The following is a 23,680-nucleotide window of genomic DNA, read 5'->3' as shown; positions in this document are numbered from 1 at the left end:
TTGATTTGGGGGGGCAGGGGAAGAGGTTTTGTCTATATAAATACATGGCTTAGGTTTATTTTCTGTATCGGTGGCTTGAAAGGTAGAGATGATGATAAGATACCTCACTGTGAGTGTATGGTGGCCCAAGCTTTGAGAGGAAGAACCAAACATGACAATTACTTAAGCAACCCCTGAAAGAGGGAGGACATTTTTCACCTCCACTCCAGAACTAGGTTTTAACCAGAAATAGGAAAATAAATCAATGCAAGTGTAGGTGGTTTAAGTGGAACTGCAATTTACCTATGCTGTGTGTTCAGCATGTACTACTTGGTGTTCAGTTTATTTTTTTTTTAGTATATGGCTTCCCTTAGTCATGCAGCAGCAATTTTCAGTGTGTGATTATGCAGTGTGGGAACGTAAGAGGCAAACAATAAATGAGACTTTTAAAAAAAGCATTTGTTCTCTGCCTTATTGGAACACTTGTTGAAATGTATTTATTTTGAAAAATATTTTTAACAGGAAAAGATCTGGAATTTGTTTAAGAAAATACTGGCATGTAAAGCCTATATTATTTTTAAAAGGCATTGGAAATAGGGCTTGCATCCTTTGAAGGGAAGAAATAAAATGCATTGGTGTGAGGAAATCTTTACATTTAAAATCCAGTTATTAAATCTTACTACAGATTTTATTCCAATTCTCTCAACACTTACACTGGATTTTTTGAAGATTTAAATACTATCTATGTGAGTTAATATTAATATTGTAGAGGTTCACATTTGCATTGGAAATACTGAGCTCATGAAAGGGTTGACTGGCAGCCCAGCATTAATAGTTAATTTTAGCAAGTGTCGTTTTATTTCCCATTTTCTGTTTTGCATGAAGTTCATTGAATATACTGTGACACTTCGGTATTGCTGGTTGCAAGGTTGAAGGGCAATTTTAAACACACTTTAAAGAGCTAGTTTCTGCTTCAGAAAATACTCTGGGTATATAAAAATGATAAGCTGGGAAAATTTACTTCTGTGGCATTCTTAAGCAGTCCTATCATCCTCTAGGAAATCATATTCAGAGGAAAGAAGCATCATAGCGATGAAGATGGGAAATAAGTTTCTTTTGTGTTGTGGATGAGAGGCCTTGTCTTATTGTGAAGAAAATCTCAGCGAGGTTTAAGCAAGTCTTCACAGCGGACGTTTGCAGAAAAGCTTAGCTGCCAGGCATTGTGTTCTTGAACAAAGGGAGAACAAATTTTACTGATTTTTCTCCACTTTTTTCCACTGCTCCATTTTAGATGGATTTTTATGGGACAGACTTTTATAGGTGATTGTAGTAATTTCTGGTCTGGTTTGAAGTACTCGTCAGGGGAATCCATGATTTTCTTTCATGTTGGGGAATCCAAGTGTTTTCTTTTTGGAAAGTTAGGTCATCTCTTCAACCATAGTTATTTCCTCGGTACAATGTGTTTTTGGTAGATTTACGTATTTTGTCTAAAGAGAAAGAAAATTCTGTAACATGCAATAATCTCCAGAGTCACTGTTGATCAGAGAACATTTCTAAATATTAGATACACTAGTACCAAAGTCTTGCAATTTTAATATGTAAGTAATGCTTGCAAAGCAGGAGGAAACAGTTAACTATTGTTTGACTTTTAACATCTGTGGTCAGTACTAGCTATTTGTCAGCAGAAAGAAAAAGAATAAAAGTTGATTTAAATGATAGACAACCTTAACTGAGACAATAGAAGAAATTTATTCAGTGAGTATTGTCTGAGTTTTGCATACGTAGGCATTAACTAGACTTACAGAGAAAACATTTTGGTTGCTATCATACAGTTTGATGGTGGTTAACCTGGAGAGTTCTATGATGGTGGAAGTTTCTAGGTAAGATCATAGTACTGATACAGCGCTTGGGGCTTAAAATATTGAGGGGAGGTAAATTTGATTTTTAAAAAAGGAGGGATTGTAAGGGGAGGGTCAGGGAGAAGGAGGGGGAAAAAAAAAAAAAGGCAAGCTTGCTGTAATAGGGTATGTCACAGAACATCAAACCCAGATGTCTTGGTAGGGAATTCTGTCTAGGAAATCTCTGGGATTGGCAAGCACTGCAGGGCTTTGTGGTCATGGTGTTTTGTGCTACTCGGCCATTCTCCAAGGAAAACTATGCATCTGCACACAGAGTGTGTCTTGCAAGTTCTTGGGAGGTATTTAATTCAGGAAAATTAAAACAAAGTATTAAAGTATAGTTCTGGGTGAGGAAAGCGTTTGGGGTGAGAATGACCAAAAAGTGAAGGAAGTTGAGTAAAATAAAATGGATTAGAGGAATGCAAGGTGTGTGATATACTGAGTGAATTGATTGGTAGGATCTTAGCCACAGCAAATAAGAAAACTGGCAGTTCTTTTATCATGAGTGTTAAGGATACAAGTGCAAACTCAGTGCAGAAAGGTTAGGGTTGTAAATCATGAGGTTTTTCAGTGATCTAAGGAAAAGTTGTATTGTGAAACAGGACAAATAATGAGAAAACATGAAAGGTCATCAAGTAAGTAGGGACAAAATGAGGAAACGCAAGCTTTAAAAAGGTGTGATTAGCAAAGGACATTACAGGTTTCAAAATAACTCCCAAAAATATTAGCACTAAATGCCAGGAAGAGATAGTCAGGTGCAATTCTCCCAGAGGAGAGCTCTCCTGAGATAACCTATTTGTGCTTTATTACCTGCTTTGAAGAATTACAGCATTCAATCAGTGTTAAAGATACCCGAGTGTGGAGAGAAGAGGTAAAATAGAACTAAGCTTTAAGATAAGATTAAAATAGGCAAAGAGTCACCTAGAAACTGTTTAGACACGTCAGAGACTTACAAATTGTCTTGACAGTGCGTGTTGGCAGGTATGAGGCAACCTGAGCTGAGGGCTTCGCCTGAACTCTGACAGTGAGTGCTGATAAGTTGCTGCTTGCGTGGAAGTGCCTGTGCCACCGTCTACAAAACCACATCCACAAAGGCTTCTGGGTTGTAGCGGGGTGATGTGAGTGGTTCTGGTAGTATATGCGCAGGAATTTGGAAGCTGCCCAAGTTTTGTAAAAGCAAGCAATCTGGAGTCTGCAGTTTTTGAAGGACTGCTTGCTACTTTACTAGCAATTGCTATTTAATAAAACGATGGACTGTGGACTGCTGCTGCTCCGTACCTTAGCTCTGGCAGCCTGATATAAGAGAGCTATCAGGTATTTATGAGTTAAGGTATATGAGGAAACTCATCCAAGTTACATCGCTACCTGCCTTCTATTAAAGCCAAAGTGGTAGGACCGAAGAGAAGTAAGTTAGGACAATGTGCTGGTATGAACTATATAAACTAAAGAGTTTTAGTAATAGCTTTAAGGATACTTTGTAAAGGATTGAAGGAAAATTTCTGTGTCACTTTTGAAAGCCTCATTGAAAAGGGTACTGTTGCCCACTGAAACATTGTAGGCAATAAACAACTAGCCTGATATATTGGTTTAAAGTACATCTTTACTTCAGCCAGCTGATAGAAAGCATTCCCTTGCTATGTAGACACTGTACAAACCCCCATTCAAATGGACAAATGAGAAGAGAAGCATGAACGGTTTGAAGCCTGGTTGTCATGATATGTGAAGAAAGACTGGAAGAGTTAGCTGCTGTTGACAGTGTGCAAGTGCGTAAGATACTGTAGACAGGAAAGGAATAAGGATAAGAAGTAATGGGTTTTAAGTGCAGCAAAACAGGCTATTAATAAAGCTTTCTAAAAGTAAGGCTAATTAAACGTTGGAATAGGCTGCAGAGGGATGCTACAGAATATCGGTCAAACACAATTTGCACACAACATTGAAACTGTCATAGCTAATCCTATGCTGAAGCAAAGAGGAAGGCTAGTTAAGCTGCTGAGACTTTCCAGCCCTGTTGATTTTCATGATTCAATGCAACAGGATTTTTACATGGGTACAGGTCAGACTTGTATATATTCACATTGTATTACGATCATTGATATTTGAAAATGCTAATGGAAAATGCTTCCTCACTTAAGTTATTTTCAAAGTGTGAACAGCAACCTAGACAAACTGCTACATGCGGAAATTACCAGTCTCAGTAAAAGTGATACCTCTGGTCTTAAAATATGGCTGCAAATATGTACAGGATAATCCCTAATCTCAGCACTAGCATAGAGCATTTCTAGTTTCAAAACAGCATACTTAGCATGAAAGCGAATTAGTTTTTAATGGACCAAATTTAATGCTCATCTTTATATGCCAATTATTCTAGTCTTTGGCCTATCGTAGTTTATAGTTAACAAATTTGACTGAATTGAAAAGAAAGCATACCTGGATATCTTCGTCAGTTGATGCATCAAATTTTTCTCTTGGTTGTGGTACAGGAGAAAATATGCTCTTGAAACTGCAATACCTTTGGGTAGAAAATGGGATTGCAAAGAAATTAAAAATCCTGGTAATATAACTTAACACAAACATTTTGTGTTGTACTTAAGGACATTTTTTACATTCAAGATTGAATAGCTGTTGCTCTACAAATCACTAAGTGAGAAGTAAATTATATTGAGTGTAGACTGAAGGGTACCTATTAGTACACTTATCACTGGGGTAACTAAAATTTATTTTGTGACCAGAGTCACAGTAAATACTTTATTAAACAATGACTTTCAATAAATCACATGACATAACTTTCTTCCACAAGTAAGTGAGAAGTTTTATCAGAATAATAACATCTTCGTTTGTCCCTCTTCTCTCTTGTCTGGTACTGTCTGAAGCCAATGGCTTCAAAGCGATGTGGTTGTTAAATGTTTAAAAGTGAGAACAGAAATGTTTTTGCAGGATCTGGTGGAATCCATCACTTACTAACTTAAATATCCTTTCCCCCTTTTTCACTTGGAGTGATTTTCCATGCCAAAGTGCCAACCATGACAATACTGGTAATAATACTTCATTACATTAATAATCAGATTATTTAAGTTTGTAGGTAGGAAGGTGGGAAATAGGAAGAATGTGTTTCATAGAAATAATACTGTATCAATAGTTTCTACATCAATAAGGTTGATTTACCTTTTGAAAAGAAAATATTGGAGCAGTGTCACTGAGATTGTTCCAAGTGCTATCAGAAATAAAATCACAAAAATAAAGTAATCTTTCCCTTGACCTGAAACATCCAAGAGAGAGAAATATCTTAGCATGCCAGAAAGCTACCTTTGTGACTGTCAGTAATGAATGCAAATTTCGCCTGATTATCTGAAGACTGCAACTTGACTTCTTACAGAACCTTGTAAAAAAGTTCAGGTACACGTGACGCATTTTAAACCATTTCAAACATTTAAAATGTAGAGAAATAAAAAAAAAAAAATCCAGAAAAGTAGAAAAAGAAACAGAGTCAGAGAATGAATAACAGAGCAAAGGTGGTGGAACTGTAACAAGAGCATTGAGGAAAGGGTAAAAAGGAAGATGCAGAAGGAAGGGGATGATATTCATGGCAAAAACTTAAAGAACTGAAAGGCAGCCTCAGCACTTCGGACCGAAGACAAGACTGGGTCTATCTCAGCCTGTTCCTGTAGCCCTGGCATCTGAGTGACTGCTGCCTTCACAATCCCACCTAATCAAAGCCTCCCTTTGGTATCAGCCTCCCTTGCCATAGTATTGGAGCTTCTCCTCCACATGAATAATTTCCACCCAGTTCCTTCCATGTCTTTAGGTAAGAATGAAGATTTTAGTTGTATCTGTGAGTGTGAGGGAGCAAGGGAGGCAAACATGGTAATACTAAAAAAAAAAAAATCTGTATTAAAATAATATTTCACAGTCTTACCAAACTCGATGGGTTCACTCCATTCCCCCCAGTTTGAGCTTACGGAACAGGATTTTCCACTTGCTCTGATTTTCAGAATGTATTTTTTTTTCTCATTGTAATTTTGGAATTCGTAGCTGTCAATTCTTACCTAAAATCAAAGCAATCAGACTGTGCATTTCACCCCATAGGAAAATACTAATAAAATTGGGGGTTTAATTTCCTGATACAGTTTCTATAAAAAACTAATTTGTATGATTTTGTAGGTATGTAGTAGTTAAATGTTCTTCTCCCCAGATTTAAAACCATGATAAATTAGTTCATCCTGCCACCAAATTTTTCTGGATTTTGAACTTCATTGGGTCTTTAATTTATTTTATTATGCTTTAAGGACACTTTTTTCCCTGTCCTTGTTTATGGATCCTAAAAATACCCAGAAGGACAGAAAGCTGAAACTGGGGAAGTACCCTGTAAACTCACCTTACAACCTTTACAGGGATTAACCATGCAAATATTCCCTGGACGGTGTCTGTCTTCGCTAAACAGACTTAATGTCGGTGAGACAATCCAATAACAGAACTGTATCATCTGGCCTCATGACACTTTATACAAAGTCTGGAATCTGCCAGGCCTAAGATGCTTCCAGGGCTGAGGGGATCCCTCATTTGTCAGGGGAAGACTGGCAGCGTCTATTAACTTCCACAGGTTTTGAAGATCTCGGCGTTCCCTCTGTCTGGCTATCCTGAACTACAGTGGTGTTTTTCCACCAACAGATACGAGAAAGGGAATGCTTCCAATTTTTATTAAGCAAAATGTCACATCTGTCTTAAGCAAAATCTGTTTGTGCGATAAATGGAAAGTATGAAGTTTTGTGAAATGCATGGAAAATCCTGCTTAGTCTAAGCTACCTCATCCAAAAGGGATGTATTAAGTTTAGACACAAAGATACCACAGGAACATGTTTTTCTAAATTCTCATTGCTATATTGATACAAAAACTATAGTTCTAGAAGTAAGTATATTTTATATAATGGTATTTATATGCTTAAGTGGGCAAAAGCACAAATTTGTATATGACAAGAATACTTACTTCTTCAGAATGATCATCCTCTTTCGCTTCTTTGGGGTCATCCTGCAAACCAAAGAAAAATCTTCATTTTTATTACTTTCTTGTCACACAGTCAAATACTTCTCCCTCTTTTGTTCTCATTTTCTTCCTTATAAAAATTGTAAGTAATTTTAAACTGAAAAATCAATTGGATATTGTGCTCCAGTAATGTCCCAGAATATAGCACTTTATTCAGAGTTTTGGCTTCCTCCATTTCATTTCAGAAAAGGAAGGAAACATGAATTATTTATCAGTGGCTGTGAGAAGGTGTATTTGGCTCTAAGGGCGTATTTACACTGTACATTCTCATCCAGCAGAAGTATATCCAAATTACGCAAGCAATCAAATTATCCTCCAAACACAGCAGATCTGGAAGCTGTGATTTCACAATGGTTTGATAACATGGAGCAGAAAATTGATCTGAACAGCAAATTTACCCTCCTTCCAGTCAAAGTCTCTGTTAGATGTCTGAGTGATCCATACTCAGGGTCTTTCCACAAAGTACTCTGAAGAGCTACTTACACATCCTATACAATCAAAATTTAATTAACTAGAATCAAACATTGACCTGGATCAAAGAACCTGAAAATTTTGAAAAAAGGATACGTTCAAAAATGAGTGAACAAAATCAACAGCAGCGATTTTAGCAAGGATCCCAGAAAACATTGAAAAGCTGAGGTCCTGGAAACATCTATCACATGTAATGTCAGAAGGGTAGCTGGCATTATGGAAAAGTCAGAAAGATGTTATTGGAAAGAATGTCTCATTTCAGAAAATACACCCGCTGTGTATGTTGCGTTATAAAGTAGACCAGTATTTCCCCATTACTCATCATCAGCTGAGCTCTTTCAACTTTTAGGACATGATGGAAGTCACCAGCCTGTGCTGTGAATCGGGAGGGTGCAAATGAGTTTAAACTTCAGGTGTGCAGTGCCATTTTAGCTGCCTTACCGCTGATGGTCCCTCCTAAAAAGTGTGAGTTATATCTGCTAACTCCATGTAGGTACCTCTGGGACCTTCACTACCTGTAGCACCTTACGGGGAATGAGACACCTACTGCTCAGCTGCACAAAGCCCTGGATGTGCATTGACTGTTACAAGATATCCGTGCTCCTTTGCAGATGCCTACATTAAGGTGTCTCAGTCTGCGAGATGAATTTCACACCCAAATGTAGGAATCTGCTGAACTCCACTCATTCCATCTGCGGTGTGGGAAAGAAGAAGTAATGTGTATTTCTTTAAAAGAAACGTTTTGATAATATTGCTTTAGTCATATGTTGTAATCTATATCTTCAGGTAAAACATTCTAAGTATTTCACACAAGATCTTGCTGTCAAATCATTCTAGCCAGCTGGAAAGCGATGTGTACTGCAATTGCTCCTTGAAATAGCTGCCAAGGCAGATACTATTAATGCACGCAAGAATCCAAACAGCCTGCAAGCTGCAGGCCTTGTTTTGAATGAATTAATGAGTTTTAATGCTGCATTGCTTTATTGTGGTTGTATATTTATGTTTAACCCTTAGCTGATCTTTCGTATAATGGTCTTGTGTTACAAATGCCTGAGGAATTGCCGCTGCGGTAAGCTTCTGAGCTGTGGCTGGGGACTGGGTTCGGTAGGGAGCACTAATCTGTCACGGCACAGACATCATCCACGTGTGGAAATTATGTAAAGGTAAAGCAGGTATCCCAGGGATGGGGAGGAAGAGTACTATTTCTTGCCTCCTTGTCAAACTCCTGGGCTCAAAGAGTTTTGCTGCCCTTTGTCCTTGGGGATGTTAAAATCGGGTCTTTTAGGCACTGGGATTTGTGGAGGAGGATTTGACGCCTCAGCCTCTCTGCTCCGTTGTACGTGGTGGAAATGGGACATACCTCAGCTGAGGTAAAGCTCATACTCTGTGCTGTCCTGCACTTTTCCTGCGGTCACTCTGGTAAGTTGGCAGTGCTCTGCCTACAGCGGAGGAGAAATCCCAGCTCACTTTTGGTACATACATGTTTACGTCTGAGAGAGACATTTTAGATTCCTCTCCTCCAGCCAACGGGAAGAAAGAAGCACTTTAGGGACACGATTTGTCTGTCACCTGCCTTGGAAGGAGGTGGTAACACCACACCTGACTGCAGAGATGTCTCCCCTGGGCCTGTGCAAACTTTCCCCTGAGCTGCTGGTATCTAATTTTTCAGAAGAGCGGCTTCTGTTTCAGCGCTGGGTTCAAACCGGAGGTTTTGGCGGACGCTGTGTGGACCGGCGGGGGTCCACAGGTTGGCTCAGCCAGGCTCCGGGGAAGGACGGCGCCGGAGGGAAGGGCTGCCAAAGGGCGGCAGAGGTGGTGGAGGAGAGGTGTGGGGGCTGAGGGGGGCAAAACAGTCCTACGTGTTGAAAAGGAGGGGCTGAAGCCACCTGTAAAAATTGTATTTTTCCCTTCCTGGGAAGCAGGAGGAGGGCGAGGGGCCCTGGCCTGGGCTGGAGGCTGGCACTAAGGCAGCGCCCTGGTTGCGGATCGCAGGCTGCCATCACCCAGTCGTCTCCCATGAGACGTGCTCATGCAAGGAAAGCATCTCGGGAGCTCTCCCAGCCTTTGGACAGAGACTCTTCGTGACATTTCCCTGCTCTCGTCTGCTTTTCCGCTTTGCGCCTCTGATCAGGTTGAAGTAAGGTCGTGAGCGGTGGGATGCGAGACCAGCAGAGCTGGAGCAGGAGGACAGCACGGCTTATGAAAGAGAAGTTAATAAATAAAGGAAACAGAAGTTTGCACATTATAGATATAGGTACGGTGCCAAAATACAAACCAAAAAATTGTTTTTACCTTATTTCGTATGCTTACTTGATACTGAAAACAGTTTGTGTCTTTCATATGACTTGTAAAGGGTGGTTGCCATGTAATTATGCAACCCACTGAATCTCTAGTGCAATTGACAGTGACATTTAATGGAGGAGTAAGTATTTCTGGAAGAAATGAAATAATTAATGGTCAGTAATCAGCTACAACTCATGTGTTCATAGCAAAATACATGTGAAGTTGAGGCAACTGATGTACAACTGTGTGCTAAGGTTGTTAACAAATGTTATCTGGCAAAGAGGAGTAAAATACAGTAGCAAAAGTTGGGAATGTATCACTTTAGTTGTTGGACATCTGAAGTAACCGAAGCTCATGTAAAAAATGTATGAAGGATTTTCTGTAATTCAGTAGTACAATCAGCAGAGTGCCATTTTCTTCTACATCTAAATTTCACATTGACAATGCAAGTCTCCATAGGAATAAACATGGAAGTTTTTGTTTGTGTGGTGTTATTCATGTAGAAGATCCAGTCATCTGAATTTGAGTGCCTACAATAGAGTTGACTAGGGGTGACCTAAGTGTCTACCACTCTAGTCAGCGAAGACCTCATCAGTAGTGCCCAGGATGTCTGCAAAGCTCTTTGGTGCACCGCGGAGCAGGCGTACTCGTCTGAACCGCTGTGGGCTTTACAGCCTGCACCAGCTGCAGGCAGGAGTCAGCCTCACGCCGCGGACACCGGCAGGACCCTGGTCTCTCACAGGTCCTGGGCCACGTCTGTGTGAGAGACTGGAAGAGTTAATGTCTCAAACCTTGTGGTGGGGCAAGTTCTGCTTAAAGACAAACCCTGCACAGCAAGGAACCCCGGTGAAAAGCCCATCAGCTCAGACATCAGCAACAGGAGGGGAGGGCGTGCTGGAGGGTGCGCAGCTCCCTGTTCTGATAAGCTCTTCTGATACAAAGATCAAACAACGGCCAGGTCTGCAGGGAAGGAGAAGTGACTCCACAAATGACCCCCAAGCCCAAAGGCTCACAGCCTGCTCATTAACCTGACGGAGGGGCAAGGATGATAAAAGGACACAGACTGAAGCCCCGGGTGCACAAGCCCACCGGGACTGGACCCCTCGGCTGACTGGACCAACGCTAGACCCAGGACTGGTGAAATCTTTCTCTCTTCCTTTTTCTCTCTCTGTCTTCTTCTCTCTTTCCTTTTCCTTTTCCATAATCCCTACACCTCATCCGTTTCAAGACATAAACCGTTGACCAAGTCTGAGACTAAAAGTGGATCCAGCAGCCCCTGGTCCCTTCTCTGAGGAGGAGTCTGGAAAGCAAGGGGGTCTGCTCTGAACCTCGGGACTCAACGGGAGGGATCTCCTTATTCCCTGAATTGATGTATGTGGTTACACAGATTACAGAAGTAGTCTTATGCCAATTCCTGTTGTGAGAAACCCTGCCACCTACTACCACACCTCCCCAGTTCCGTTTGCTTCTGTCATGAATAAAATCTTTAACTGATCTTTTGGTGTCGTTTCACCTTAATTTAGCCTGAGGGAATTTCGAATTAAACATGACTCCTTGGTCTGTCCAGTCTGGGTCGTGACAATCTGCAAGCCTTGTGGATGCCTGAAGTGTCTGAGGGTGTCTCAAATGGCACTAGAGGCATATTTTTAGGCAACTGAATCCTGTCCCAGATCTCTGTTGGAGCTTAAACACCTAGCTCACACATAGGTACCCACATATTTAACTAATGCAGGCTTAATTTGTAAGCTGAGTTTTGGTTTTAGGAGCTCTTGTGGCTCTCAGAGAGGCGTGGAATTAAGGGATGGCAAAATGAGCCCATCAGAAAGGGGGCCTTGAAAGTCTAACCGTTGCCTTTCATCATCTGGATTCCATGGATATGTTCACACCACTTCTCTGAGCAGTTATTTCAAGCTGCCTCTGCCTTTGCTTGTTTTAGTTAGCTGACAGAATATAGTTCCAAAAATTATCGGGACCGAAGTCTGTCCTGCAGTGCAGGATCCTGCAATGGCTACAGGCTTTGTTTTATTCTTCTTTTCTCTTTGAGGAAAATTCCTTGCTTCTTTATTTTATAAAATAAAAATGTTCACTTACCAGTTTTATACAGTTGAATGTACTCATCATAGAGCTGGATCAGGGCGTCTTTGCTAGACCCGTTCACCAGGAAGTAAGCTTCTTCAGGCTCTATCCTCACATTTTGGAATCTACATCCTGTGTTTCTGCCTTTTTCATCTTTAATGTAGAGCTCACATTCCATTGCATCGTGATATATGTTTCTAGCAAGGCAATTTAGTTAAATGTGGTCAGTGTGATGTGTCGAATGAGAATTCAGACTTCCCTGGACTCAAGTGGACCTACTTACCTCGGGTTCTGCCAGTAGAGAAAATATTGGGTATCTCCTGGAGCATCCCTGCCTGGCTGCCAAGTGCAGTTCATGAGGGAGATGTTATAAATCACACAGGAGAAGTTTTCAATGGCTGACCCATTCATGCCTGCAAACACAGGAATATCCGTGATGAGGAAAAATTGTGTGACTGCTCCAAGCTGGAGGATCTTGGCACATGCTGAGATATGTTAGACACCTGCAACTCCAGCTGGTTATTGCTGGGTTAGGAATGACAGCTGAGAGAAAGCAAGACTCTCACCCTATTTTGACTGCCTCTGAACAGTGAAACCTGAGAGTGAGCAGAACATTCACGCAGCTAAAGGAAGGCTCATTGCCTTATAACACCATCCTTGGTGCTACAGAGAGAAGAATTTGTCCTTTTGCAATTAATGCCCAGGAATCTACTCCTGAAGTGTTGACACACAGCATTTTAAAAGCTGAGACTTTTAAAAGCAAGGTTGGGCTTTTTTCTGCCCTCCAGTCAAACAGGCTCCTAGCTATATCTTTCCACCCTGATGGGGGCAAAAGTGACTTGATCTCTTCCTTTTCTGGAGCACACTGAAGTGGGAACCTTGTTTCTTTGGAAGCTCCCTCGGGGCTGGGCTGTGCAGGCATGCTCAGCCTCCTTCTCCTTCAGCCGATTTTCAGTGCCCCAACTTCGGCAAAAGGATGAAGGCTTCCTTCTCTGTTGCCTCCAGCCCCCTCCAGCACCCAGTATTGAGGGCACGCCAGGGCCAGATTTGGAGATTGCTACCTTCAGTTTGCCCCTGGCTGCTTAGCATCGGCATTTCTTTTCCTCTCCTCCTCCCATTTTATGGGTTCCACTGATCTCCAGACTGTGCCTTTAGCTAGTGCTGTGGTCTGGCTCTTGACAAACTCAACAAGAGCCCAGCAGAAAAGCATTTAATAAAGAAATGGGCGCTAACATCTTAATTTGTGACAGCCAGAACAGTTATTTGAATCCACCCTTAAACCACTGTAATTTAGTGGCATTTTGGAGCCCTAGTATGAAAGAGAATAATGCAATTACTGATACATTTGTAGTAATGCAGGTCTTGCAGAATTGTGGAAACATTCATTGCAGAGCAAATAACTTTAGCAGATCTACAAAAAAAAATATTTTTAATAGAAAATAAAGTGGTTACCTACTGTGTAAGGGATTGTTTTCTAAGGAAAATTGATTGTTTACCTTTAAAAGATTGCAAATGGAGAAAACCTTACCCAGACCATAGACATTACCTCCAGGTATAAAGGTGCAGTGTTCTGAGATGTTTGTGCCTGGCACTTCAATGATAAAGGATACCCCTTTGTGCAGGGGCATGTAGAGTTGCACTGGAAAACTGCATAGTGGACTATTCACCTGAAAGAGAAGATGTTAATGTTTTATTTCTCTGGTTTTCCTCTGCTGGTGTTAGATGATGCTGGCCATGGAAGTGCAACTTAGAAACTCAATTTGTAGGGCCAAAATCTTGCATGTATATGTATGTGTTTTAGACTCAAGAGCTAACTCTCTCCTTTACCATTTAAGGGTGGTGTAGAATGGAGCTGAGTGATCAAAGGCATGACCACACAAAAAGATTTGCAACTCAGGAGTTGGATGCTACACTAGTGTGCAACTATTAGAGAAGGCTAATAGTACCTCAGTGGCATAACAGAAGATAGTTAATAAATAGGGGAACCACGACAGAATTTAATCAAAGGATTAAGCAAAAGAGAAGTCCTCGTCTGACCTCCCCAGGGGTCAAAAAGGTGTCTATGGTGTTATAATCTTCAATAAAGATGTGATGTGGTTTTGTAATAAGTATTTCTATTTAAGACATCTGCTTTGCTAGGATAAATAAGCCATCTCTATCTCTCTTTCTGTCAAGCTTCCTACTTTTCTCTTTGGCTAATGTGGGCTTATAACATAACCTGTGCTACAGGCATGATCCATTTTACTGGGAAACAAGTGAAGAACTTGAGATAATGAAAATCAGTGGCAGTGTTTAGGGAATTATTTTTTTTATTTGAAGGGTCTCTTGCTCTGTCTCTCTAAATTCTCTAGGAGTCTCACAGCCCCCTTTTTCAGCAGCTACATCCCTGTTCATGAATCAGTGTAGGTACAGTGCAGGCTATTGCCTCCTTTCCACTTTGGTGCTGGAACTTCAGTTCCATGGTATGCATGGGATGCTCCTCCTGCAGCAAATGCACCCTGGCATTCGTGACAGCTTTCCACAGCCCCTGGCAGATCAAGCTGTAGACTGCAAACAATCACTGATCAGATTTTACCTGCAACTGATTCATTTTTTTCAACGTAAGTGAAGTCGATAAAAGGTAAAGAAAAAGGCACATTTATTTTCAATTCAAATATTTTGTCAATGAATAGCATGTTTACCGCTTCCCGTGAAGCTCTCATGACGCTGTTCCTGATGGTACATTTGTACTTAGAGAAATTCTTGCTGCTCTCCCAGGACAGTTCCATTTTTCTCCAATTCATTTTCACGTTTGTAATAGGTGATTCTTGTGCCTCTGCTGAAAGCGTTACAGAATAAGCTCAGTAAGGATATGCTACTGTTTTTGTTGAATGCAGAGGATAGTATCTGTCAGGCTTAAGATGACAATTGCCAGATTAATTGCAAATATCTCTGATAAATGAAGAATTAAACACTGTTTCTCAGATTGTATCTACAAAAATATACTTACACCCCATACACTGGATGTCAGCATGCAAAGGATGAAATAGCACCACACACCACCAAATCACACAAAGAAGTCCAAGAGTATCAAACATCTTTTCTTCTCTGGAAAGAGACAATGAAGCCTTCAGGGAAAAAAAAAAAATAAAAAAAAGAAAAAAGAAAAATTATGCTAAAGTGTACTTTGGTTTCTGCAAAGCTTCATTTTTTTCATGGGAATAGTCAAAGATGCTGTCTAATTCATCCCTAGCAAATATTATTTAGAAAAGCCAAGCAGAGGGTGTGCTTCAAGAAGTCTGGCTGGCACCTCTTCTTTGAAAGAACTGAATAGGCTCACTCTTGTCTATTACAGTGCAGCAGTTTGAGATAGAGAGGCCACAGACTCTCATTAAGATACCTGCACTCACTTTATTTGATGCAGAGACCATGACTTAGGATTACTGTTGTCCCTCATAACTATCCTAATCATACCATCAGAAAGTCAGGTTTTCTTGCTTTCTGATCCTATGAACATCACTGCGGATTTCCCTACTCAGTGCTCCAGCTTCTGCTGCAAAGCGAGCTTTTAGACTGGCTTTCAACCATTTGTTGAAGGCACCCATTGAGAAATGGATGGTTTGGCTTTCGGTTGTGTCAGGGTGTGGATGACTTACTTCGTGAGTTCTCTGTTAAAGCCAGCATCACCACCAAGCTTGTTCAGAGCCTGTACCTGCTCCTGCCAGCATGTCTTAAGAGTGCATGGAAAACATCGATGAGATCTGAACTGTTCTGGTTTCAGCTGGGATAGTGTTAATTTTCTTTCTAGTAGCTGGTATAGGGATATGTTTTGGATTCAGTATGAGAAGAATGTTGATAACACACTGATGTTTTCAGCTGTTGCTAAGTAGTGTTTAGACTAAGTCAAAGATTTTTCAGCTTCTCCTGCCCAGCCAGCAAGAAGGCTGGAAGGGCACAAGAAGTTGGGAGGGGACACAGCCAGGGCAGCTGACCCAAACTGGCCAAAGGGGTTTTCCATACCATGTGATGTCATGCCCAGTATATAAACTGGGAGGAGTGGGGGTGGGAGGTATCGCTACTCAGGAACTAACTGGGCATTGGTCAGCGAGTGGTAGGCAATTGCATTGTGCATCACTTGTTTTGTATATTCCAATTCTTTTATTAGTATTGTCATTTTATTATTGTTATTATTACCACTATTAGTTTCTTCCTTTCTGTTCTATTAAACTATTCTTATCTCAACCCACGAGTTTTACCTTTTTCCTTCTGATTCTCTCCCCCATCCCACTGGGCGGGGGGAGGCAAGCGAGCTGCTGCATGGTGCTTAGTTGCTGGCTGGGGTTAAACCACGATGACTGTCTAAGTAAAACAGGAAGAGAAAGGTCTCAATCTCCATCAGGTTTTAGCAGGAATTAAATGTTGACCTGCTTACCTTTTTTTGACTATGGCAAATCTACAGTCTTGCTTCAAAGTCTTTTGGGGTTGATTTCAAGACTTCATGTAGTAAGGGCTTAATAGCCTTAAAATAATGTTTAGAGCAATGCCCTGAATCACTTCTCAGTCTTTTCCTGGAGGCAAAGATCAAAGCTGACAGCAGACATACAGTTGATTTTGTGTATGTTATCTATCAATTTCAGTGCTCTTTTCTATCACTTCTTTTCTTTTCTGACCACAGATCAGCAAAGAACAGCTTTCCATTCAGAAAAGTACCTTAGGAACTGGAATTCTGATGGGCCTTTCCAAAGGCCATTTGGCACTGGATAGCCCTGGATTCAGCTGCTTTTCCATTGTCCTGAATATCCCAAATAGCAGCATTTATCATAAACTTGATGACACTTCTGTCAGTTCCTGACTAACGAGAATGAATTTTTCATTTTTATATGTGGTCCCTCACTTCTTACCTCTTTTCGTGGAAAACTGAATATAGTAAAGAGTCCCAGTTGTTAGGTGTAGTTTACTGTATCTCACTATTAAATTAAATAGTTTTTTCTACACTTCCTTTGTTATTATTTGTTTTGGGTCCAGTTATTGTTGAATCTTACTGTGGATGTTATTAAACTTTGAAGATCTCTGCTTTGTAATCAAAAGACAATGCTAGCTCGTAGAACTATGTTCATAATAATTTTAAACTAATGTAACTACAGTGATACACAATTGAACTTGGGCTATAAAATATACTTGAGAGGCTAGGAAAAAATGCTGAACCTGCTTAGAGCTATTTTAGAGAATAGAGAATTTTAGAGAGAGAATTTTAGAGAAACTTGTGACTATCAAGTCTTCATGTACGGTTCATTTGAATGAATATTTACATAATTACAAACAGCATACACCTTCATTGTTGGTGTTTCTGGTTGTCTGCACCTACAACTTTGTTTCTGTAAGTTGTCAGTGTTTTCTAGAACCTACTTCTGTCTTTGTGTGTCTTTCAGTCCAATTTCCCGAAATGAGATGGTATGTGCTAGTGATCCTTTTCAATGAAGAATGCTACAAAAGACATTTTCCAGTGTTTCTTTCCCCTCTTGACTTGCCTCCATAATGTCTTGATAATGGAACAGACTTATTAGCATACCTGCACATATCCTGTGTGGGATGAATTTTGGTATTAAGACATCTAAAAGTATCTACAAGTAAGTATTTACATAAGCACAAGTTGTTTAAGCTCCCGTTCTAGTCAATAGAGATCTGTGTGAACTCCATTCACTGCTTCTGCTACACATAAATAATTTCTCACTATTTGCTTTAAAGCCTTGGACTATTGCTATATAGAAGTCTTATTAACTTTTTTAGTATCTTCTGTTTCCCTCTGCTGAGTTTCTTTGATTTGGAAGTCTTTCTCTTAAAGGCATTTTTTTAAGCAGCAACCAAATCTTACACTTGGTTAAGTTTCTTTTGCCTACTTTTTTCTTTTCTTGTCTCCGGCAGAGCGTGTGAGTATTGCCCCTGGTGAAGCAGTGGTAGACCACGTGTAGGAGGCTGTGCGTCCCCTTCCAGGCTGTGTGAGTGCAGGAGAGGGTTGGCATTGCTGCTTGGTTCAACAAGGTAGTTCATGGCTGTACTTTCTTGTGTTGTCCTTCTCTAGCTTAAGAAACACTTGGTTCTGGCTGGGCTGGAGTTAACTTTCCCCAGAGCAGCCCATATAGTGCTGTGCTTTGTATTTGTAGCTAGAACGGTGTTGATAACCCAGCGGTGTTTGGGCTGTTGCTAAGCGGTGCTCGCACAGCATCAAGGCTGTCTCTCCAACCCCGTCCCACCCACCCCACCAGCGAGCAGGCTGGGGGGGCACAAGGAGTTGGAGGGGACACAGCCGGGACAGCTGACCCCGACTGACCCAGGGGATAGTCCAGACCATAGGACGTCATGATCAGCAGATAAAGCTGGGGGAAAGCAGGAGGGGTGTGGGAGGAGGCATTCATTATCAAGGCATTTGTCTTCTGAAGCAACCGCTGTGTGTCCTGAGGCCCCCTTCTCCCAGAGTGGCTGGATGCCACCTGCCCATGGGAAGTAGAGAACAGGGAAGAATGGGATTGAGAGGGTGGCTCGGTGGGCACCTGGTGGCCAGCCAAGGTCTAACCACCACAGTATTTTTTCCCTGTTTGCTATCGCAAATGGCTCTCCACTTGTTAAACTAGATTGACTCTGTTCTTAGAGGTTTACAGCCCTCACCTCAGAAGAGTCTACTTTAAATTTTTGCTTGTTGCAGCATCAGAAAACGAGAAGGCAGATGTTACAGATCACTGTAGGAAATTTAAATTCTAAGGAAGCATGAGCCCTGCAAAGTACGACTCCACATTCATTCCTGTGGTGTGGAGGTCTGAGCAGACCCAGTCAAACAGTGGCATCAGTTCTTGTCAAACATATCTGTATCTTAGGTACCACTTTCCTTTTCTCATAGGAAGTTAAAGCTCTTTGTAAGAGATTTCTCTATTCCCAACATTTGTTTTTCTGTTTTTTTTCTACATGAGGAAGCAATACTGGTTAATGTTTTTTTATTTGTTTTAGTATTTCCTAGTAGCGTAACTTCCTAGTAGCAATTCTTTTGATTGCAGGTATTTCTAAGGTTAATTCTAAGACTGTGAGGTAAATTCTTACAAATGCAGGAAAAAGAGAAACATGATAATGTTTTGTTACATGTCTGTCCTTCTATATTAATTTTCATGGTCCTTTCAGAGTGCTGATTCCAGACTGACTCCATTTGTGGTGAAAGCAAAAACCTAGCCAGACCCTCCAAGGAAGCTGGAGTCTTGAATATTTCTGGGAGGCGCCTCACATTTCGTGGAAATTGGCTTCATGTGACCCATCCATCGTGGTCTCCAGGACACCATGTCGGGGTTACAACAGAGACAGACTCTTCACTGTAGCCTGATTCTTCTCTGCTTATCTCTTGCAGCATCAATTTTTTCTTTGTAAATCATCATGCTACAGCAAGGATGTGGCCACAGCTGCTGGGAGGTGATACTGAAGAATCTTAAGTACAAACAGTATGGAGGACTGGTTGTAAAATGCTATGTGAGATATTGCTCTCAACAGTTATTTCCACTTTCCCATGCTCTCAGTGATCTCTCCAGTAATGCACATAGGAACCTTGAGATCTCCTGTCCTTCTAGTCTGCCCCTTTTCATATAACCATATTTTTCTCCTTTTTGTGCCATCTGTTCAGTCACTCTTAATGTTTTCCCCTTTCTTTCCTCATCCTATGTTCCTTTTCAGGCATTTGTTTTCCTATTCTCTGGCAACTGTGTGCTCACCTTTCCTTTATAGTCTTTGCTTTATTCTTCTTGTCATCTCCCTCTGTCTGCTCTCGTGACTCCTCTGCTTTCAAAATCTCCCTCAGGTTTCCTACACATAACAGCAGCCCCCATACTGCAAGCAGTCTTCACGTTTTCTCTTGGAAACCCTTGTCTGGAGCACTGCCGAAGGAGTCGTCTGCAGCCCTGCCAGTTTAGAGGAGAGTTCTTGCTGGCACCATTGCCTCCAGGCTCTGGACGTGTCATGGGGGAATAGCAGGGCCTGTAAGCGTTGGCTTTGCTCATAAGAAATGATGATTTCCATTGACCACAGCACTAAGGGGGTTTGCTTCCCAAAGGATTCGTGTTTCACAGTTGACTAACTTTTAAAACAAATTACACATGAAAGGGTTAGTGTTGGGTTGTGCCTGTTCTCTCTATCGCCCCAGCTGAATGTACCAACACATAGCCAGGTTCCCTGGCTTTTCTCTGGCCTGCAGGCAGGATAAGAGATATAGGAGCTGACCGACCCATACCTTCTGCCCGGTGGCCAAGCAAGTGGCTCCAGCACCACATCTGTAGGAGCTTTCTGCCTCCAGGACCTCCACCCTCTCCCAGACTGGTCTTTTGCAGACAGGTGTGGTAAAACTCCTCTGGTCTGAACAGACCTCTGTTTTGAAGGTGTCAGAAGGAACAGGTATTTATGTCAAGCCAGTTGGGAGTGTTATTTGGAGGATCAGACCAGAAGAAACATATAAATTCTTGTGTAAGTGGTATTTCCTCACATTTCATTAATATAGGAGGTAATGTAGAATCCATTAGGATGAAAACACCTATCCTTAACTCTATGCTTCTTTCTGCTTTTCTTCTTTCCTCTTTCTCCCCTGTCCAACCTCACAAGTGTCTTGACCTCTCAGCATGTGACTACACTGCTACATAGGGGAGGGTCCCAGAGGGGACTCAAGCACCCAGTTTCCACACTTCTCAGTTCTTAGCTCAGTCCCTAGCTATCTTCTCCAAGACAGGTTTGCTATAAACCTAATCTACCTAAGCTATATGAATATGAGCCAGCCAGGGATCCTTGGCCTTGGAGTTTTCTTTTATTTAGAGGTATGTGCATAGCCTGTATGTTGGATTTTTTTCAGTAGCAAAATCTTATCAAGGAAACATTGCTAAACTTACTATCTAATGTTACCAGATGTATGATGTGTCTTACTCAGCGGTAGTGATCATATCCCTGGTAAGTTGGATGCTAGCAAACATGAATCTGTCTGGTCTTGCGTAGCAAGAAATGGTCAAACTCAGTCTGCTCTAGAAGGATCTTAGTATCAATGTGTCAGAAGGAAAACACAGTCACATTTAAAAGCTGTGGTATGTCTATAGTAGTTTTTACAGAAAGTATCCATTAAATACTGACTTAAGCACCTTCAATTCTTACCTTCTTAGTCTGTACAGTGTATTGTCTTTGCTCTTAAGCTGTGAGTGCAGGATGATACCATAAAATGTCACCTAAGACCAGGGTTCCTTGGTTCTAATTCCCATCTTTGCCAGTGACTTTATTCCTTGAGTGGCTCTGGGAAAGTTACTCCTGCTCATGACACACTTCCAGGAATGAAAATATGAATTTTACTCATAGGGTGATGTGAGGATAAACTGATGCTTATATATTGCGGACATATGGGGAGTACCATACACTTGCTAAGCATACGAGGAGGCATAGAAATAGGAATAAAAACCTTACAATGTGTACCAGACAATGAAATATCACTCTCAAATTGCTGTCTAAATGCAACTTTCCCAGGTTTAGTTCAGTCTTTAGATCAGCATTTTGATTTCTGTAGATGACAGAAAGCTGGGAGAAGTGGTTGATATACCACTGTTCTGCTTCAGAGGGACCTGGACAGGCTGGAGAAATGGGCTGACAAGGACCTCATGAAATTCAGCAAAGGGAAGTGCTGAGTCCTGCACCTGGGGAGCAACAACCCCTGGCACCAGCACAGGCTGAGGACGACCTGCTGGAAAGCAGCTTTGCAGAGAAAGCCCTGAGGGTTCTGGTGGACAAGCAGCTGATGATGAGCCACCAGTGTGTCCTTGCAGAAAAGAAGGCCCAAGGCACCCTGGGCTGCACTGAGCAGAACATTGCCAGCAGGTTGAGGTTGGTGATCCTTCCCCTCTGCTCAGCACCGGTGAAGCCAGACCTGGAGTGCTGGGTCTAGTTCTGAGACTCCCAGTACAAGAAAGACAGAGAGCTACTGGAGAGAGTCCAGCGAGGAAACAAAAAGATGATAAGGGCTCTGACATATGAGAAGAGGCTGAGGAAGCTGAGACTGTTCAGCCTGGAGAGGTGAAGGCTCAGGAAGATCTCATCCATGTGTATAAACACCCCACTGTGGGGAGTAGGGAAGACAGAGCCAGACTCTGCTCAGTGGTGCCCAGTGACCTGACAAGGCACAGAGGCAAAAACTGAAACAATGGAAATTCAATTTAAACCCAGAAGACACTTTTTTACTGTGAGGGTATTCAACCACTAGAACAGGTTTTCCGGGGAGGTTGTGGAGTCTCCAACGTTGCAGATACTGACTGGGCAAAACCCTGAGCCACCTGCAGTAGGTGACCCTGCTCTGAGCAAGTGGTGGGACAGGACAATCTCAGGAAATGCCTTCCAGCCTCAACCATCCCAAGATTCTGTGATTTACTTTTTTTTCAAGAAATAGAAATTGACGCATTTCTAGTTAGATTAATTTATAGAAAGGGTACAGAAAACAGCATTTCTTTCAGTTATTGCAAAATAGATGTCAGATAACAAATGTCAAATAGCGCAACAGACATCGTAGACATTTCGTAGCCTTCCTTCAATCTTTCAGAAAGCTTTAGAAATTTTATATATACACAGATTTACATTTTTAATCAAATAGGCTAAAGCATCACCAAAATTTTGCCTCTACTTTCTTAAGCAGAAAGCTAATCCAGATTTTGTACCTGTGCTAGTATAACTATACCTAACTTAATCCTTGGTAAACATTTGTATTCTGCACAAAATCTGCGGCACAAGAAAAAATAATAGACATACCTCTTCTTGAAAACCCTCTCTTCCTTTATCTTGTTTGATTTTGGATCACAGCAGCAAGGACACTTGAACCTATAGTTGTGGTCATGCAAGCATCAGTAAGTGTTTTGCTTTGCCAGTTAAAGTTTTTTACTGCATGCAGCTGTTAAGTGGCAAATGCTGCAAGTCAGAAAGTGACTCAGTTTATCATTTCCCTTACTGCTTCTGAACTTCCTTAAATTTCCTAATTTGCAGATGTTAATGATTTCACACGAACTGATCACGCAACTAACTCTTCCTTCCTCTTACATTGGATGAACTAACCATTAATAGTCACAATATGCAAACTTATTACATAAAAATGCATAAATACTCAGTACTTATAGTACCTGAATATGCTCATAGAAATACCTCTCCTACAAATAAATACATTTTCATAAATAATATGTTCGGGAAACAACAGCAGTGTTGTGTGCCTAGTCCATGTTTAAAGTGCTTATGACATGGCCACTTATTTCTGTCACGACCTGACTGGCTGTATATGTTGTTTATGACCCCTTCACCAGCCCAAGTTCTCCTTTGAGGAAGATCAATCCTTAGTATGCATTTTCAGATGGCCAAGAAAATTCTGTCTTGCATATTTGTAGGCAAAGAAGTGGCAAGGAAAATATCAGATCCAAATTTCTGAGCTTTCTCACTGCCTGATTTTGGGTTGGTTTTGTTCAGTTCATCTTAGGCTACAATATCATGGGTTAGATGCAAAAGTCTCCAAATTTTCAAATTAAAAGAAAATATCCAAAGCATTTGCTGAATTCAGTAATGTCAAGTTCGCAAAAGACTTTGCAGTAATATAAATATGAGACTCTAAGCCACAATGTTTGTTTTAACTTCCAGCAACTTTAGATGTGGCTCTGTGTCACGCTGAGTGTTAGCCACTTCCCAGTTTGTTTTACAAGATATCTGGTGTGCAGATATGTAATCTTCATGTAATAGATTCTTTTTTATTTCTTGCTGTTCTCAAACACTTGTACGAAGAGTGATTTGAATTACCCCTACCTTCCATTCCCAACACAGGCACAATAGCAGGAAGGTGAAGAATTCCCCAGGCTTCTTAGAAGCGAGTCAGTATCATTAGTAGTTAGTCTGTTAGAGGAAGAACTATTCTTAACCCTGCTTTCCTTGAACC

General features: G+C 41.2%; 1 protein-coding gene across 3 annotated transcripts; it reads right to left on the bottom strand.

Moving 5' to 3' along the window:
• Positions 1 to 514: 514 nt before the first annotated feature.
• On the bottom strand, positions 515 to 22,659 carry LOC142044765 (granulocyte-macrophage colony-stimulating factor receptor subunit alpha-like). Of its 3 annotated transcripts, XM_075057582.1 has the most exons (12): positions 22,519 to 22,659; positions 14,735 to 14,852; positions 14,427 to 14,563; positions 13,292 to 13,412; positions 12,029 to 12,158; positions 11,761 to 11,942; positions 9,679 to 9,818; positions 6,859 to 6,900; positions 5,791 to 5,920; positions 5,040 to 5,133; positions 4,305 to 4,386; positions 515 to 1,466 (listed from the first exon to the last, which is right to left on the bottom strand). In XM_075057582.1, exons 2-12 carry the CDS (start codon positions 14,820 to 14,822, stop codon positions 1,398 to 1,400), a joined length of 1,215 nt encoding a protein of 404 aa, XP_074913683.1. In that variant the 5' UTR covers positions 14,823 to 14,852; positions 22,519 to 22,659; the 3' UTR covers positions 515 to 1,397. The 3 variants fall into 3 exon arrangements, with proteins under 3 accessions (XP_074913683.1, XP_074913684.1, XP_074913685.1); XM_075057583.1 differs by lacking the exon at positions 22,519 to 22,659 and having other exon boundaries at positions 14,735 to 15,028; XM_075057584.1 differs by lacking the exon at positions 22,519 to 22,659 and having other exon boundaries at positions 14,427 to 14,560; positions 14,735 to 14,822.
• Between the last annotated feature and the right edge of the window lie 1,021 nt (positions 22,660 to 23,680).

Source organism: Buteo buteo, chromosome 25 (genome assembly GCF_964188355.1).
Source record: "Buteo buteo chromosome 25, bButBut1.hap1.1, whole genome shotgun sequence".
NCBI classification, from domain to species: domain Eukaryota; kingdom Metazoa; phylum Chordata; class Aves; order Accipitriformes; family Accipitridae; genus Buteo; species Buteo buteo.
The sequence above is the reverse complement of the archived record's forward strand: the minus strand, read 5'-3'. Positions and strand labels throughout refer to the sequence as shown.